The 17590-nt window shown below is 53.7% G+C and overlaps 1 protein-coding gene across 1 annotated transcript in view; it reads left to right on the top strand.

Moving 5' to 3' along the window:
* SAMD11 (sterile alpha motif domain containing 11) overlaps positions 1–17590 on the top strand; it is a gene marked incomplete at its 5' end in the record, with an annotated part of 102037 nt that overhangs the window by 60339 nt on the left and 24108 nt on the right. The window contains 2 exons of the mRNA XM_084300443.1: positions 1593–1717; positions 15156–15248. Coding sequence (XP_084156569.1) covers positions 1593–1717; positions 15156–15248 — 218 coding nt within the window. The remainder of the gene's footprint in view (positions 1–1592; positions 1718–15155; positions 15249–17590) is intronic.

Here is a 17590-nt window from a genome sequence, read left to right as displayed (position 1 = left end):
TGGGTGCTCAAAGGCTTTGGGATTTGAGCATCCAGCCCCGGTGCTGGGGCCGCGGGGGGAGCAGCGGGGAGCGGGGCAGCGCCTGCTGCAACGGGAGCCCGGTCGTGTCTGCTGCCTCTCGTGAAAATCTGGAGCCAGACGCCCGCTGAAAGTACCTCTGTCTAAAGACTTTCTGTCATAAACTTATCTGATTAGCGGGGAGCTAGACGACAGATTAGCCCCTGCTTCTGCACCGGGGCTGGGCTCCCCGGAGCATCTGAGCAGATCCGGGGCTGGTGCCCGGAGCCGCTGGCAGGTGGGGAGGAGGTGAGGGGGGAGAGGAGGGGGATATATTTAAGGGAAGAGGATCGCGGGGTGGCTCTGCAGATAATGCACCCTCCGTGCTGTCCCACGGGTCCCAGGTGAGGACACTTTTTCTGCGGCAGGGAGCTGGTGGCCATGTGCTGCCTGTGGCAGCGGCACCGAGCGGGCGCGCTCCTCCTGTGAGTAGGGGCCGGGAGGGCAGCGGGCATGGGGACACAGCTCTGCTGCTGTCCCACGGGGTTTTGTAAGTGTCTCTGCTTCCTCTGCCCCTCGCCTTCCTTTTAGGAAGGGGGGAGGAAGGAAAAGAGCCACGTCTAGCTCGGAGCAAGCACCTCGTGCTGGAAGGATGGGTGCTTTAACGTAGACGCAACCCAAAAAGGAGGGAGATGATCCAGCGTTTCCATTTAGTATCACGTATAGGGTTGGTTGCTTTTTTTTTTTGCTTGTTCTTCCTCTTCAGTGTTTGTGCATCGTTTATTGAGAAATATTTTGCAAGAGCTTTGCAAGCCAAAGCATTTGCCGGCTGAACTGCAGTATCTGCTACAGCGACTGTCTTTTTGCGCTTGTGCTCTCCCTCTCCATAGAAGGAGAAAAGCAAAAAGACTGAAGTAGCCTACTCGACAGCAGCCTGAGAGCAGGCACAGTAATGCTGAACCACTCTGTGTGCTCTCAGCCCAGAAAGAAGGGAGAATTATTTCAGGAGTGAAGAGTTGAAAATTAGTTTTGTAAATAAATCTGAGCCGTGGGCTCGGAGTGATGCAGATGGCCAGGTTCACGGTGGGTTTCTCTCCAAGAAGAAAAACAATTATTCAAGTAAATAAAGTAGGCTTGTGTTCCAGCAGTGATGGAATGGAAAAACTTACTTTTTTGAGAATAGAGGGGTGGCAGCTGATAGAAGACTATCAGTTATTTCAGTTCAAGTTTCCTATTAATTCGGGAACAGATCTGCCAATTCGTGCGCTTTCAGTTTTTCCATCTGAGATGTAAGTTCTGGCCCACGCAAGTTATATCTGGCAGCACTGAAATCAGGAGCTCTGGCAGCTGCCGAGCACTTTATGGGAAATGAGAGGGCCGCTTGGGAAGTGCCTCGTGCTCGCTCTCCGCTCCCCAAAAGTAGAGGAGGTTACCTTGGAGCCTGGCGGCTGGGGGGGGAGAACCTTTCCTGCAAGGCGGCGATGTCGGGGGCAAACAAAAGCGGCTTGCGCACGCGTACGCACATGCACACAGAAATCAATTACGTGGTGGCAAATAGGATTTCCTTAACTTGGTGCTTTTCTGCTCTGTTGCAGCCGTGATAACGACCTCTCCACTATCATCTCCAACCTGCATCAGAGCCGTCAGCTCGTTATGCCAGAGACCCAGAGCCGCTGTGAATTCAAGAGGAACAGCATCGACGTTGGCTTGGGAGCAGCAGGTAAGGGGCTGGAGCAGGTCCTGCTGGCTGGGGCTCGGCGACTTCCCTCCCTTCTCTTCCACCCCTCCCTTTGTGCATTTTTTCAATTTCTTTTTTTTCTTTTTTCTTTTTTTTTTTTTCCCTGTGGCTCTTCGTGTTACACTTCAGAGTGAGCTACGTGAAGTCTCTTAATATTCTGGCCGGAGATTAACATGGGAAGGATTTCTTGGTGTTAAAGTGGTGCGGTCTTTTGAGATCTCAGCCCTGCTTTATTCTCAAATCTAGTGGTCTGTGTTAAACTACTGGCAAAGGAGCTTGCGCCAGCAAAGAAGTGAAATGTCCCCAGGGTTAGTGTCAAGTGAAGCAGAAAGGCCTTGCAGAGAGCACGGTTTGATTTGTAATTTCATTAATCAGAGGTTCCCCATGCTGCCTCTGTGCCTGCCAACTCCTTTGTGAGTGTGTGTTTGTTTGGTTTTGGACTGCTACCTGGCTTTTTTCTTTCTCTTTTTTTCTTTTTTTCCCTTTTTTTTTTTTTTTGTTTTTTTGTTTGTTTTTGTTTTTGTTTTTGTTTTTGGAAGTTGAACTTCTTTGACATGGTGAAAGCAGAAGTGCTGTGCCCGTCTGGATGTCAGGAAGGGGATGCTTTGGTGGTGGACGCGCATCAGCCAACAAGTGAGGCGCTGGTAACAAAGCAGAGCTCTGCTTGCTGCTTGCAGAGCCTACGGTTTGCTTCGGAGAATAATTAAAAGTTGAGGAAAAAAGTGGGAGTAATGCTGGCTTCTCTGTTCTCTGTAGGGAAAGCAGCAATCTCTCTGCTTCCAAATCAGACCCGGCTCTCTCTGTGCATCTTAATGTTAGGCCTTCCCTGAAAATCTCGGTGTGGTTTGGTCCATACTTGCCTCTAAGTCATTCTGTTGACCTTGTAACGTAACCAAGGATCCGAAGGGAAGAGTGCCACGTCTAATGCACTTTGGGAAGGTCTCTGGAGGCACCTGGTTCACCTTTTGCTGAGGCTTGGCCCCTTTCCTCCTGCCTGCAGTGGCACCTGGGCTGCTGCAACCGCTTCTGCAGGGAGCACTGAGTCCCACGTGTGTGTAGGGCTGAGCTGGGGGATTTGGGCTGGCTGTAGGGCAGCCACGAGCAGCTCCCCCTCCTCGCTTGCGCAGCTGAATCTCCCTTTTCTCTTCGTTACACAGCTCCAAAAGGCACGCTGGCCAGAGAGATAAGTTGTTCCGTACGACGTTACTCATGTCTGGATGTCTCAGCTGACCTCGCGTGTTAAAATGGGTTTTAATAATGTTTGCTGCCCGGGGAGGCTGCTGGGCTTTATCAGCGCTGCTGAAATTCTCCGAGATCCTTAACGTTCCAGAAATGCAAAGTGCACTTTTCATTCCCGTCAGTGTGAAACAGGAGCAAAGATTAGATGGTGAGGTCCTCGTTTGTACTTGCTAGAATTCGTGCTCGAGGTTCTCCAGTTAGCTTCCTACCCGAAAGAAACGGTGAGAAATATGAAACACAGGCACCACGCAGGGGCTGTAGCAGTGGGGCCGGCGGCGCTTGGCTCTGATCCCAAGGAAAGGCTGAGCGATGAAAAAGCAGAGGGCTCGTTCACACGAGAGGCCACCGAGCAAGTGACAGAGCCTTTCAGGACGTGATAGATCTGGTGTGTCTAAAGAGAGCCGACCAGCAAAAGAGCAGCTGGGGGCATGGTGGGGCTGTTGGCTATCCGAAGGGAGAGGGGCTTTGTCACATCTCCGCGGGGATGGTTCAGCTCTTGCTTTGTCCCTGCTGCCTGGCAATGGCTCGTTCCCCATGCCTATTTGATGCAAGGGAGGCTCGTTTGCCAAAATCTCCCCAGAACCTGCCAGCTCTGGGTCTAGGTGTGCTGCTCTGGTACCTGCACCACCACCACTGGAAGCCAAGGGACCAGAAACAAAACGGTGCTGGGGGTTTGTAGCTGCCGCCGATTACTGGATTTATGCCTCGGTGCTGTTTGTTTGCACTGGCGTGAGTGGGAGGGGAGAACGCTAGAACTAATTGCTGCGTGTATAATTTTAAGAGACTTAATGTTGGGTTAGTCTCAAAGACTGGCTGGTGTTTAAACCTCTTAGTAAGGGGAAAAGAAACGTGCCCGGGGCTGCCTGCCGTTTGCACTGCCTGCCTCTGAGGACAGGCACTGAGAATCTCACCCCCAGAGCAGCATTTGGAGGTGGACGGCGCTGAAGAAACGATGCTAACACATCTGAAAAAACTCCTGCATCGCTTGTGACCGTGAGCTGTGCTGCTCTAGAAGTAAGTCGGAATAGGATGCTCGAGTGTTTGCTGGGTTATGCTAACGTTTATGGTCCCAGCCAGCAGGGGCTGAGCGCTCTGGAGGCTGAGCTGCAGCTCGGACCGAAGGTTGTGTATGCTCAGGACGAGGGGTGAGTGTCTGTGGCTTTTTTGGTTATGGCTATAAGCAGGGGAGTGAGAAACGGGGATAGCACGGCTGCGAGAGATTTGTTTATTGCAGGGCCCCCGGGGCTAAGAGGGCTGAAGTTGGCAGGGTTGGTTGGTTTATGATTAATTCGGCGAGAGTCGCTTGATTTATAGTTAAGGCTAAGAGCAGAGGCAGTGCGATAGTTTTGAATGTGGACTGGAAAATTGGAATAGTTACTGGATCTTGAACGGTCTTTGAAATGATGGAAGGGGCTGGAACTGCTGGAAACGGATGGTTTGTAGGGCTCGGGTGAGGTCTGGGGGGCAGGTGAGTCGGGAGTCAGGGTTCAAGCCAGAGCTGGGCTGATGGTTGGGTCAAAAGGGACTGAGGAGAACATTGCTGGAGCATAAAAGGCCTGTGGTTGGAAGAGTAGGACTGATATTAACGTCCTCGGAAGGTCTATGAATAATTCTTAAGTGAAACCAGGCCGCTGTGTATCAATGGTGATGGTTAAATTTGGGAACAGAGACTGAACAGCTCAGTTTGGGAAAGCAGAAGCAGAACTTCCAAAATAAATGGTCCTGAAGGACTCGGATAGGGTTTGGCCCTGGCCAGAAGAGGGGCTGATAACCCCTCGTGGTGGGCGCCGGCTGCTTGGAACAAGGAGCCCGGAGGAGGTGCAGTCTTAGGCTTGGGACAGCTGGGACAAAAGAAGTCACTGCATTTTGGGTCAGGAGAGGCCCAAAGAGCTACAACGACTGTGGAGTCAGCACAGACAGACAGCTGAGCTTCGGTGTGATTGAGGTGAGTGTGGTGACGGTCACAAGCTGGCAAGGTTAGCACCTACCAAATCTGAGAGCTACAGTGCTTTGAAAATACATGGCCCATCAGAAATGAGAAGACCATTACTGCTAGTCTACAGAGATAACGGGAAAAGAGGGTAGTTGTGCTACCAGGGAGGGGATTTTTTTTTGGACAAGATGCATAACGCCTTCCACCAGCCTTAGAGTACGTTGTGGAGGTGCATGGGTCAACCCAGGCATGGAGAGGGAAATCTGCCCAAGGTGGTAAAGCCAACAGCAGAGCTCTGTTCCCTGGGTTGTCCTCCCTGGCTTCTTTGCTAGACCTCTCTGTTGTTGTTCCTGTGACAACAGGACAATGTGGATTAAAGCGTGCTCCTAGGGATTCCCCAGGTGAGAGATTTTGGGTTCAGGGGGGTGTTCCCCCTTGCTGGGGTGTGTGCTGGAGGAAGAGCTCCGGATAGAAATAGCTGGCAGCCTCACTCATGTTCAAAGCATCTTGACACCGGGCCTTCAAAGGAAATAAAGAACACCAAGAGCACAAACCTACAAAAAACAAACAAAAAACCCAAACCACATGAATCTGCTCCAGCCAGTGCTTCTCTGGCACCAGGAGGGGTGAGCGAGGCTTTTGCAAGGACAGCAGAAGTAGGTGGCTGAGAGGCGTGTCCCGATAAAATCTAATTGCCCTATCGATCGGCTCCGGAGCCGTGCTCGGCTGCGGTAATGATTGAGATATTCTTAGGGGTTTGATGCATGGGAGCCGTATCTCAGCGCCCGGGGCCCACCGGGGACCTGGGGGTGTTGCAGTGATCTCTTAATCACGGAGCAAACCCGCGCGCGTTGGGCCCGCTCTGCGGCACTGCAGATTTATTACAATTATTATCACCAATGCACTTGGATTTCCTTAGGTCCCAGGGGGTGCCGGGTTTCGGGGAAGAGCTGCCCTGCTCGTAACTCTGAATTTTGAACTGGCTGAGGAAAAAAAAAACATCTCAGTCCTAGGTTAGGAATTCACCCGTCTGCACCACCGTGCACCTTGCTTTTCCTACCGTCCTTCCTTTGGTCTCATCTGGGATGACCATTGGCAGTGTCAGGCTTTTAAGAATAGTAAATTCTCAGACTTTTAAGAATAATTAAATTAAGAATAAGTAAATTTTCTGCTGCTTCTGCTTTCTCTTCCTCTCTGTGTGGCTGGGAGTGGAAGAGCTCGTGCTTGCAGGTTGGGAGCACTGGTTCCCCAGCAGACTGGGTAACATCTGCTCACCAAAGGGTTGTGCAAGTTTCAAGAGTGCAAATGTCCATTGCTTCCAGCACGGGTTGGAGTAAATGCTCTTGGAGGATCGGGGAATGTGTTGCAAGGGAAGGGTGTTTGCCTCTCTGCCAGCTCCAGAGATCTCCGTTGATCACAGTGATTCCCAGCTCCTCTTCTGAAGCCGAGGTTATACCTCTGCTGGGCTTCCACCCAGCTCCTGGGTTTAATCTCCTCCTCTGAGCTGAACCTGACTCCATAAAAATCAGTATTATTATTGCAAATTGGAGCTGGCTGATGCAGCTGCTGAGAGGGGAGGGCAGCGAGGTGCCCCCTGTGCGCAGAGGGGAGGCGAGCTGCTCCCCTGGGGCTGGCAGCCTGCGGGCGGGCAGGGGAACACGCAGGGAGCCTGCCTGGAAAAATGTTTTTTTTGCCATTCCCACAGCTCCCGGGGCTGTTTACCTGGGAGAGGTTGGTGCTCGCTCCTCTCTTAGCCCTGCAGACCTGATTTTTTGTTCAGCCCTTCTCTCGTGGAGGTGCTCTGCAGCGGGAAATGCCGGAGGATGCTTTCCTTGGTGCTAATTAAATTGCAGTCACGATGGGGATATAATATGCCAAATGGAGGAAGAAAGGAAAAGTGCCTATAATGGGGGCTGTACTTCCTTGGGAACACGCGGAGACAGCCTGCTTCGGTGAGATTCAGTAAGAGGCTTAGCAACATCTGCAAAGGTAGAGCAAGTGTGCTGAAATGCCTCCGGGGGAGCGCGCGTGGGAGGGGAGGGCAGGCGGCGAGCCTAATGAGAATATAAAAGTCGTTTCCAAATGGATCAGATAAAGGCGAGGCAGCAGACAGGGTACAGCGATGGCACTACAGAGGGGCTTACCTTGAGAGCGGATGATGGCACAAGGCGCTTTTAATCTTAATTGAGAGAGAGAGAGGCACACACGGGGATGAGCAGAGCCGGGGCTGCTCGACAAAGGCGCGGCGGCAAAGCTGGCGGTTTGCACATCAAACACGGATTTAGAGCCCCTTTAAGCAGCTAGCGGTGTGCCTGTAAACAAGTCCAATCCCCTCTATCCCGTTTGGCTAATGCAGTCTGCCAGGAGAGGGTGGAGGAGCCCTCGTGGGGCTCCTGGGGCAGGCGCCCGTGGCTCTCCCTTGCGTGGGTGCGCGCCGCTTGAGGAGGTGCGCACGCGTTCTGCGGTCCTGGTCCCGTGGCCCTACCTCATTTCCCTCTTTCTCCTCATGTCCTAATTTCTCCACTTTCTCACCAAACCCCCTCTGTGCTGCAGATTTCATGGCTTTCCACTTGCAGGAGGGCCGTTTGCACGGGTAGAAGTGGAGGCATCAGGCTCGCTGGTGCTGGAGGAAGGTGGCTGGGTCTCCCCTCTCCTCCTCCTGCCCCTCTTGGGGTCGGCTTGATGTCTGAACGTGGTCTGAGAGGGCACTTCATGGGCACAGCAAGTCCCGACACTTTTTTTCGTGTGTCTCAAAAACATCCTGAAAGAGATCTCTCTCCCTCTCCAAGGTTATCCGTTCTTCTGCGGTAAGGCTCCCGTCTCATCTTTCCACGTGATGCTCTGTTGGCTAACAGGAGGAGAAATTTCAGGAGTGATCTGCAGGCAGCTTCCCATGGTCCAAAGTGGTCTTGGGACTTTCCTCTGCTAGGGAGGAGTTAATACATGGGGGCTGAGAAGGAACTGGGATCAGGGATGTCGTAGCTAATGATTAGAGACAGGGGCACAGCGAACGGCTGTTTTCTGAGCGTGTGATAATGAGGTAGGATGCAGGCATGTTTTCATTTAACAAAGCAAAACAATAACAAAAAAAAAAAAGCAGCAGCCTTTATTGAATTGCTGCCTTAAATTGAGCAGAAAATCAGCACCAAGAGGGCATCTGGGAGTTGTAAGCCCAGCCACCCTTGTTCGCATGTTTTTCCACGAAGGACAGTTGTTCGCCTAGGCAACGTGAGGGCCTGGGCTCTGTCGCTGCCATTTGTCCTCTTGGCTGGGATCTGGAGGATTGTCCTTTCTTTGTGCTCTATTTAAGTTAATTTTTATTTTTTTTTCTGAAGCCCGGTTGGAGGCAGCCAGCATCCTTCTGTAACCCAGATGGAGGGCTCGGGAGGTGAAGGAAAAATGGGAAAGCCAGACATGGGAGCGTTCCCTTTTTTTTGTGTCCTGCATAGGTCAGTGCAGTGCCTTTTGCTGGTGTCATTGTAGATTTTTGGCCTTGCCACTGCAGGAGGAGAAGGAAATCACGTAGTTCAGTGCCCTGTGCTTGGAGCAAGCAGTTTGGTGTCTCCTGTGCCTGGTGTGCTCCGGGCAGCCCGGCACGGCCAGGACACGGTGCCTGTGCTGGCTCAGCCACCAGACTTAGGTTGGCACGCGTGGTGGCTTTGAAACGGAAATCAGCAGCGACTTTCTTCCTCTCCTTGCAGCTCTAGGAAGAGCAGGATTATCCTGCTTCCAAAAATAACCTCCTCCCTGCTCCCACCTCCTGTCCCAGGTGTCTCACAGGCGGCTTGAAAAGCACTGAAAACAAATCGGTGACACCTCACTGATGGTAACTGCAGGAATCCAGCATGGATTGTGGCTGGTACCCGACACATCCCCTTCTGTGAGCCCCTGCCACGAGTCCAGGTGATGCTTCAGAGGCAGGGTTTTGGCAGTGCCCCTGCTCCGGCACGCGAATTTGTCATCAGGTTTGGGTGCCGTGGGTTTGGTGCTGCAAACCTGAGCCTCCTGCTCCTGCTGCGTGGCAGCTGCAGCCCTGTTCCTCCTGACCTCAAAGCCTGCAGTGGGATTTGGTGCTCAGGTAGCAGGCGTGGAGCTGCTGCCCTGCTCCTTGTTCCCTTGAAGCCGAAGCCCTGCCAGGTCAGGTCCTGCCCTCCAGCACTGCTCCAGCACACCCACCCTTTGGCAAAGCCTGCCCGGGGGCTTCTGATGGAAATGAGCCTCCTCGGTGCAAATCAAGAGCAGGAGCTGGGAGGGGGTTCTCAGGGATGTGAGTGCAGGGAACCAGCTCCTAAATGAAACGAGATGATGTCCCCTCAAGCTTGCAAGTTTGTGGCATCAGACCTGGTCAGAGCACCGGTGGTGCCGCGTGCTTTGGGTCAATGTGAGTGGAGCTGGGAGCAGCTGAGCAAGGTTGGAGGCCTGGGGGTTGGAAAGATTTTTTTATTAACCCTTTGCCATGAGCAAGAGGAGGGTCGCCTGCCCACCTCATTAATTTTTCAGCTCTGCACAAGCCTTTTGTTCCAATTCCTTTTCTTCTCTTCGCTCCTCTCCCATTTCCTTGGTTCTCAACCCCTTTTTTTTCCCCTCCTTCTGCTTCCATCCTTAATCCCCGTCTCACACGTGCGCCCTCCCTCCCTTCGGTTCCCGGGTCCTCCTCCCCGTTGGCCCTTCCCCACCCTCCCTCCCTCCATCGCCGAGCTCCTGGGGAAGAAGACAATCCGAAGGCTTTCCTCTGCTCTCAGCTGAGAGGCTCCTTCCCTCAAGCCAATCAATGGCAGCCTTTCAGCCCCGGTGGGGCTTGGCAAACATGAGATCAATAAGTTATTAGCACCATTCTGTCAGCTGTAATGTGGAGATTGATCGGGGCCGGGGCTCCTGCATGCTGCCTGGCACTTCCCCAGCCTGATAAAGATGACAGATTAAGGGAATAAGAAAAAGGAATTAAGGAGTCTGGCTGTCAAAGCTGTCACGGGCTGGAGGAGCGCTGGTTTTTTCCAGGGGGCTGAATGAGTGCAATCGGACATTTAAATGGTGCGAAGGGCACAGCACCACCAGCAGCTCCCTTGGAAATGGTGATCTGGGGCGTTCGCTTGCACAAAGAGCTGCTGGAGGTGGAGGCAGCACCGGGGTGCCGGCGGGGACCGCGTGCAGCAGATCCAGCAGCTCCTGGGGAAACGCCGGCCCCCGGCCCTGCCACGCCGCCCTGTGAGCCTTTTGGGGTTGTTGAATATTCCCCAGGACCCAGGGAGGAGGTATTTGTGGCAGAGGACCCGTGCCAGGTTTTGGAGCTTTTTATCACGGGTAGATAAATGGAGGCCAAACGACCGCTGCCTGGGAGGTTTGTGGTCCCTCAAGGAGACGCGGCGTGATCCTTATTGGAGCTGGGCTTAAGCCTTTTGATTTAACAAGCTTCCCCCTCCTCCCGTCCTGCCCACGAGAGCAGCTCCTTCCTAGAGCGTGCAGGATCCTGGACTTGCAGCCCAGCCTCCCTCCTTCAATTTTTTCTGCAGCAGAGCGGGGATTCACAAGTTTGCAGTCGCTAAAAAGCCTCCCTGCAGCATATCAAATGAATGCAGATCTCTCTCTTAAGTGCAGTATATCCTCTCCATGAGTGTTTTTCATACGATGAATATTTACCACCTTTTTATGGCTCGGTGCATGCTGTAAAAATGAATTTTGTAGGAAGCCGGGCGACGAGAGGACGTCGCTGCCCCTTCCCTAATAAACAGCCTCGTTACAGCCGGGAAGGAGGACGGCTCCAGCACCTCGTTCATGAGGAACTGAAATATTGGGCTGGCCTTTGAGGAGCTTGGCTCCAGCTAGCGAGCACGAGGAGGTGGGAAGAAGCAGGAGACTGTTTGCCTGGTAGGAGGGAAGGCAGATGGCCCAGCGGTTGGAGCTGAGAAGGGGGATGCGGGCTCCTTCCCCAGCCTGGCAGAGGCTGGTTGCTGTGTTGTACGTCGGGAATCCGTCTGTGACACTCTTCTTGTGTGCTCCTGCAGCCTGGTACCTTGCGTTTAGGGAGGAGTGGGTGACAGCAGGTCTGCCTCTGGGGGGCTGCTCTCAGTATTTCACCAAGATCCGTGAGTGCCAGCCGCTGACCCTTGGCTGTTGGAGTCCTGCTCCGCTCCCAAGAGCAACCAGACACCACTCTGCCTAAGTTAAGTTCTCTCAAAGTGAGCAGGAGAGAGAAAAAAAAACCCTCTGCTTCCTTGCTCTGTAGGAAGGGCCCATCAGCATGTCCCATTCCTCTCCACTTGGTTGCGCTTTGCTTCCTGATACAGGCGTGGAGAGATGAAGGAGCAAGGAGAGACCTCGGTGCAATCGCTGGGGCTTGAAGCCTGCTGCCTGCCGTGTCCCTAAAGCCACCGAGCTGACCTGCTGGCCAGGGGCTGCTGCCTTTATTTTGCTGCTCGGACACCCCCTTTGCAGTGCCATCTCCCCCTTTCCTTGCTAGACCCAGCACTGGGCACACCGCCGCATCGTCCGAGCATCCCAACGCGCACAAGCCCTTCTCCCTTCCCCCAGCTCCCCCAATAATTTTTTTTTTTTTGTCCTCCCCTCCCCGTTCTCGTTGCCCTCAGTTAAATTACGGCCCGTTATTCCCATGACCTTGTGCTTCGCTCTGCCTTTGTTCCATTGATTCCTGCTGGCAAGGGGACGGGGCCGATGTGCCGCCAGGCTCCACGCTGCTCCGCGCAGCCTCCCGCCTGGCCCCTCGCCCTCCAGCCTTTGTTTTTGGCAGCCCCACGACTCGGCGAGCTGGTGCTGAGCCCATCAAGGGGGGAAAAAAGTCTCTGGGGTCCCTGCAAACCTGTCACGTCAAGGAAGGGAACGGGCTAAGCGGCGGGGCTGGAGAGCCAGAGCTGCCTGAGCGAAGCAGCTCCTCCGGTGCCAAAGGAGAGGGGAGAGCTGGGTGAGGTGGGATGCTGCCAGGGCATTTCGGGCCGGGCACTGGGAATTGTCATCCCCGGGGTTTGAGGTCGATTAGGGGGGCTTAAAAGCAAGGGGAGATGTTTTCCTCCTGGAAAAACAACGTGGAAGGGAGTGGATGAGAAGGGCTCCCTTCCCTTGTTAGATGTTGGCTATCGGAGCCTGGGTGGATTCCCGTGGAGCTTGGCTCGCCGCTCTGTTTACGCAGGGCTTCTGGGGCCAAAAAGCTTTCACAGCAAACCCAGCGATACGGATAGGGAGCGTGAGATAGGGCTTGATCTCCTCCCACGGTGCCTGGAGCACAGCGCAGCAGCGCTTGGGGCCGCGCATCTTGCTCCAGAGTCTGCCCGTTTCACACCGCTGGGAGGGCGAAAATTTGGGGACCACCTCCAAGTTGCACATTTGGCCCTCTCCAGGTGAAACCTGTGGTCAGCTTTGGGGGCAGGTTGGGTCCTCACCTCGCTTTGGTACAGTCTGTGCTCTTGGTGCGTCTTCTCCGCCGCAGATCCAGTTGTAAAGGGTGGAGATAATGTCCCCCCCCGTCTTTGGGGAAACCTGGAGATGAGTTTTCTAATCTGCCCAGCTGTCTGAGGCTCCCAAGTCCTTTCCTCAAAGCTGATGGTGATGCTGGGGATCCTCAGACGTGTTGGTGAGCGTGAAGTCACCCAGCTCCACGAGGGCCGGGAGCCCAAGGATTAGCAGGACCCTGCCAGGTGACGTTCCCACCCGTGGCCTCTAATTCCCTTCCCACAATGGGAGACAAAAAATAATCCATTTTGATTTCTAGCTCATCAGGGAAAACACCACACTTGGTTTCCAAAAACCTCTCTGGATTTCCCTCTGTTGTTGGGCCAGGAGCGGCCCCGAAGGCGGTGCAGGGTGTGGGGTCCTTGGGGTGCTGTCGGGTGCTCGTGGTCGGGGCTGTGGGGGCGATCAGTATGCCTGGGGCTTCCTCCAGCACTCCCCGCTTGTCATATCGCCCGGCCGAGCTTCATAACGGCGCCGTCCTGCTGATAATGTCTTTCATTTTCAGCCGGAATATTAAAAAACGGCCCCGATTTGGCCACCTTGCTATTGAAATGCTCGGCGGAGGGCAGGGGAGCCGAGGCAAAAGCAGAGATTGGGAAAAAAAAACAAAACAAAACAAAAACAGAAAACGAAAGCCTACACAATTGTTGTCTCCCTTCCCATCTTCACCCAAGGGTGGTGGTCCCTTTTGCAGGTCATTGCCATTGAGGTTGTACCCCAGGATCCGTGGGTAACGTATGTGGGCACCTGCCTCGTCCCTGCTCTGAGGATGAGGAGGATGAGGAGGGTTTGGGATGGGATGCCAAAGGCAAACCTTGTGGTTTCCGACTGGTGCAGGTTGTGGGATCGTTGTGCTTCAAGACTGGCTGCAAATGATCCCCTCTTCCTTGCTCAGTGCGTGTCTTGTTGGGTTAGTCCCCCAGCTTCTGGGGGCAGAGGCATCTCTGGCACACCCCAGGACTTTGCCTTAAATGGAAAAAAAAAAATAAAAAAGGAAAATTTTCACTCTGTGATCTGCCTGCCATCAGAAGGGCTGGGGAGGAACCCAAATGCAGCCAGGACAAGCCCTGCTGGGTGCTGCTGCCCCCTGGCCGGGCTGGGAACGGTGAATTGTGAGCAGGGCACTGGGACGTGGTTGTTCCAAAGCCACAGAGCCCAGATGAGCGCGCTTTGGGGGAGGAAACCTCCATCCCTCAGGGGCTGCAGCATCAGGGCGGCATCTCCAAGAAAATCACCATGAAGAAGGAAGAAATAAACCCTTGTGTGCCCTGTGGCCCCTGGCGCTGCCTTGGCGAGCTGCTGCAGCTTTGGGGAAGTTATCGGAAGGGGAAACCGAGGCAGGAGGAGGGCTGAGATGCAGATCGTGCCAGCGGGGCTGACTCAACACCTGGAAAGGGCAGCGCCTGGGAAACCTGCGCGCTGCCACCGGCCGCCTCCATCCCTGCCCATCTGTTTCCCAGTCGCTGCGGGTTTGTTGCATTTACTTGGGGCTTCATTCCGGCTGGCCGCGAGCCTCGGCGATCCTCTCTGAGTGCCAGCTTCGTTACCAGGCTGGGAGACGGGGTCGGGCGAGATGGGATCGGGGGCTGCCCGCGCCGCGTGAAGCCCTGGCGGTGCCACTTGTGGCTGCGCCGAGCGCCAGGAGGGCTCCCGGGGTGAAGGGTGCGGGTCTGTGCTCGGGCTCTCCCGGTAAATGCAGCGCCGAGGCAGGACCCCGGGCTCGCAGAGCTGCACCCGAAGCAGTTCGCAGTGATTCCGGCTACGAAGGGCGGTCGCTCGGCTCAAAATGTCACCTGCAGCCGAAATCAGTTCGCCGCTCTTATAAATAGCACCGAGGGGTTTTGTAACCTTCCTCAACTCCGACGCGTCGGGCAAATTTGCAGAAGCTCTGCACGCGTGGTGACTCGCGGGCAGGTGCAGCGTGTGCTCACTCAGACATGGTGCTTGTTTGCCAGGTTTATTTATTCATTATTATTATTTTTTTTTTTAAGATGCTGCATCTTTAACGAGCCCTTGATAGATGAGGATTTGATGCGCGCAGTGACAAACAGCCTCTTCCTTCCTGCCCATATGCAACATCATGCTTTCAGTTTTTCCCCAGCATTATTATGGGAGGATATTGATTTTAAATCTGTTCGGGGACGCTGTAATTGTGTATTAGGTATTTTGTGTTGGTTTGTAGGGCTGCACTAATGCAAAAGGCTTGAGCGTTTCCGTACAATCTAGAGGGGGAAGATTGCTGAGGACCTTGAGGTTTTGAAGAGGAGAGAGGGAGGGAGGGAGGGGGGGAAAGAGAGAGAGAGAGAGAGAGATACTGTGGTAGGAAGATTCAGAGATCTGTTGTGCTTTTTTTTTTGTTGTTTTTTTCTTTTTTTTTTTTTTTTTTTTCCTCCCCTTTCTCTTCCCCCAGTTGCTTTGCATCAGGGCATGAAAGGAGTGGAAACACCAGGGGGACAAAAGGCAACAGAACAAATGATGAAACTCAGTAAGGAAATCAACTGGATTCAGAATTTATCGCTCGAAAACGTTGCATTGATCAGAGTGCGAATAGTCATTATGCGCTCTCGGACTGCGTGATTAGGAAAGCAGATCAAGGCTCTCAGGATGATGATTTTTCTTACTTTCGCTTTTTTTTTTTTTTTTTTTTTCTCCTCTGCCTGTAATGTGTGTGTGTGTGTGTGTTTGTGTGTGTGCGAGAGGAGGAAAATACCAAAGTCTCGCTGGCTGCTTCTGCAAAGAGGAAAGTACAGCCTTATCTGATGCTCAGGTCTCTCCTCTCTCTCCTAGATGAGATTTTAGGCAAGAGAAGAGTATGTTCTCCCAACAGCAGCAGTGAGTGTCCTTTAGAAAGCAAGAAAGCCCGAAGTGAGTCCCCAAAGGGTAAGTGCTGCTTCTCCCTCCCCCCCCCCCCATCCCCTTCCCCTTTCTTCTCCTTGCTTAATTGAAATTAGGGAGGGGAGGGGGGGCTTGGAGAGGCTGCGGCGGGGTGCTGGAAGTCGCCAGCGCCGAGGGTGCCCGGGGAAGGCAGGCAGCGCTCTGCTTTCTTTATCTAATCGGAGGGAAGCTCGCGGCACGAGAAGGGAATTGCCTCTTAATTAGAATAATTATTTTAGGGCTTAAAAAGCGAGCTGCAGGCTCGGCAGCGGATTTTCGGGGTGTTCCTACTTTCCAGGCGGCGTGCCTTGATTATGCGTTTAATATAAAAGATACGGCGAGGCTTATCGTGCTGGCATCTGCTCCTTTAAAGGGAAAAAAAAGAGGAGCTCGCAGGGAGGATAGGGCTGCCTGGGTGTTTCGTATGCATTTATGGCACTGTTCCTATAGAGATGGAATCCGCGGAAGGTTTGTCTTTTTAGGGTGTTTTTTTTTTTTTGAATCTCCCGATTTGCTTTCCGGCTCCTTTCTCCAAACACGATTTTCAAACTTTCTTCACAGCTGGCGAAGCGGGGAGGGGAACGGAGCCTGCAGCTAACGAGTTTGGCTCCGGGTTGCGTAAATGAGGGCTTGCAGGCCGTTGGCTTCGAGGCTTTGTTGTTAAGTTCAGACTAATTAGCTGTCAGTGATGCCCACCTCCATCACCGTGCCCAACCTGCGCTCTTCTGGCTATTTAAGAAAGGAAGAGGCAGGCTGGCTGGCTGGAGCTAGGTCCCGTTTTGGGGGCTTGGAGGCCAGCAGCTTAGCCTCCCCAAGGTGTCCATCCCGAGTAACGCCTCCAGGGAGTCCCAAGGGGGTCTTGCACACAGCAGTGTGTCCTGAAGCCTTCTGAAACCGAGTGCTGTATGTGAGGAGATGTAAAGATATATCGCAGAGGCTTGTACCACATCCTAATCTTGCATAATGTTTCCCCTACATTGTCTCTTCCTGGTCCCTTCTCCCCAAATTACGAGCTGAGAGGCAGCGTATTTTGAGGGGATGCTGAATGCTAGTGTTGCTCCGTGTGATAACGCTAGCATCACCTAAGAACACCCGAAATCTCTCTTTTCACATAAGCATCTCCTGTCTCCTCAGTCCTCATTCCAATTAAAGGCACCTTAGCTTTTTCCTGGGCTTTTCTGAAAGGCAGAAGGGTGCACTGCTGCTCGTTACCTGTTTTCCTTGATTGGTTTGTCTGCCCTGCTGCTGTTATCCTAGGAGTTTCTGGCAGCTGTGCAGGTAAGTTCCAGCAGATTGCTGGATTCCAAAATGCATTTGTTAGATGGGAGCGTGGGCTCCTGGGCCACATCTGACAGAGCTGCTGTCTGCTTTGCTCCTCTGCTGAGGCTGTGCCCTTCCCAATCCCAGGACCACGGTGCTTAGAAAACGAGCCCAGGTAACAGCAGCCTCTGTGGCCGGGCTGAGAACGGGCTAAACTTTAATCAAGCCACCTGAAACCGAACTGCTGCGTTTGGATTCACCCTAGGAAAGCGCCCGAACCCGCAGGGATGGAGGTTTTGGCCATGCGAGCAGCGGGGTCAGGCCATCCCCTGCTGTTCCCTCGCTCTGCCTTCTCCCACCGTTGCTCTTCACCTGCGTGGGCTGAGCGTGCACTAAAAGAAATCCTGCTCCTTAGCTCGGGGTGACTCAGTCCGGGATTCCCCCCCCCGGCTCAGAGCGGGGTGCCCAGGAAGCCCCACACAGCAGCAAATTTTTGATTTTCCACACCCACTTTTTTCTCAGAAAGCCTTCCCTGCCCTTTCCAGCGCTGCAAGGCGGAGTGGAAACTCTGAGCTGGGCCTTTTGCTAATCCCCCACATTACCTGTTTTTTATTGCGTCCCATCACAGGGGACTCCCCTGCTCTCTCCAGCACCACGCAGGCATTTTAAGGCTGTGCTGGTGCTAGCACACCATTATAATAGCTGGAGGGAATAGGAACGGAGTCTTTTGTGCTTTTAGGGCCTTTATTTGCCTGCTCCCTACAAGGCAGAGAGGGTAAAGGAGGGGTAGAGCTGGGGTTTCTGTTCCCTGTGCCCAGGACAGTGAGAGCATCTTGTGGACTTGTCATCCTGCTGGCAGTCGGAAGGATGCATGCTGTGCCATTTCCAACACCACGGGCCCCAGGGGCTGGGGATTTGGGATTTGGGATCCACTGCTGCAGGGCGGATCCCAGCTGTGCTCGGTGGGGACGAGAAGTGAGCACAGCCTGAGATTTAGGGGTGGGAAGGGAAGCGGGGACGACCGGCGGGGTTTTGCAGCCTCCTCGCCAGGTCTGCGCCCATCCTTTCCCCTTGTGGGGCTGCAATCC

Source organism: Netta rufina (genome assembly GCF_964035555.1).
Source record: "Netta rufina genome assembly, chromosome: 22".
In the NCBI taxonomy this organism is placed as follows: Eukaryota; Metazoa; Chordata; class Aves; order Anseriformes; family Anatidae; genus Netta; species Netta rufina.
This window is presented reverse-complemented; position numbering and strand designations above follow the sequence as displayed.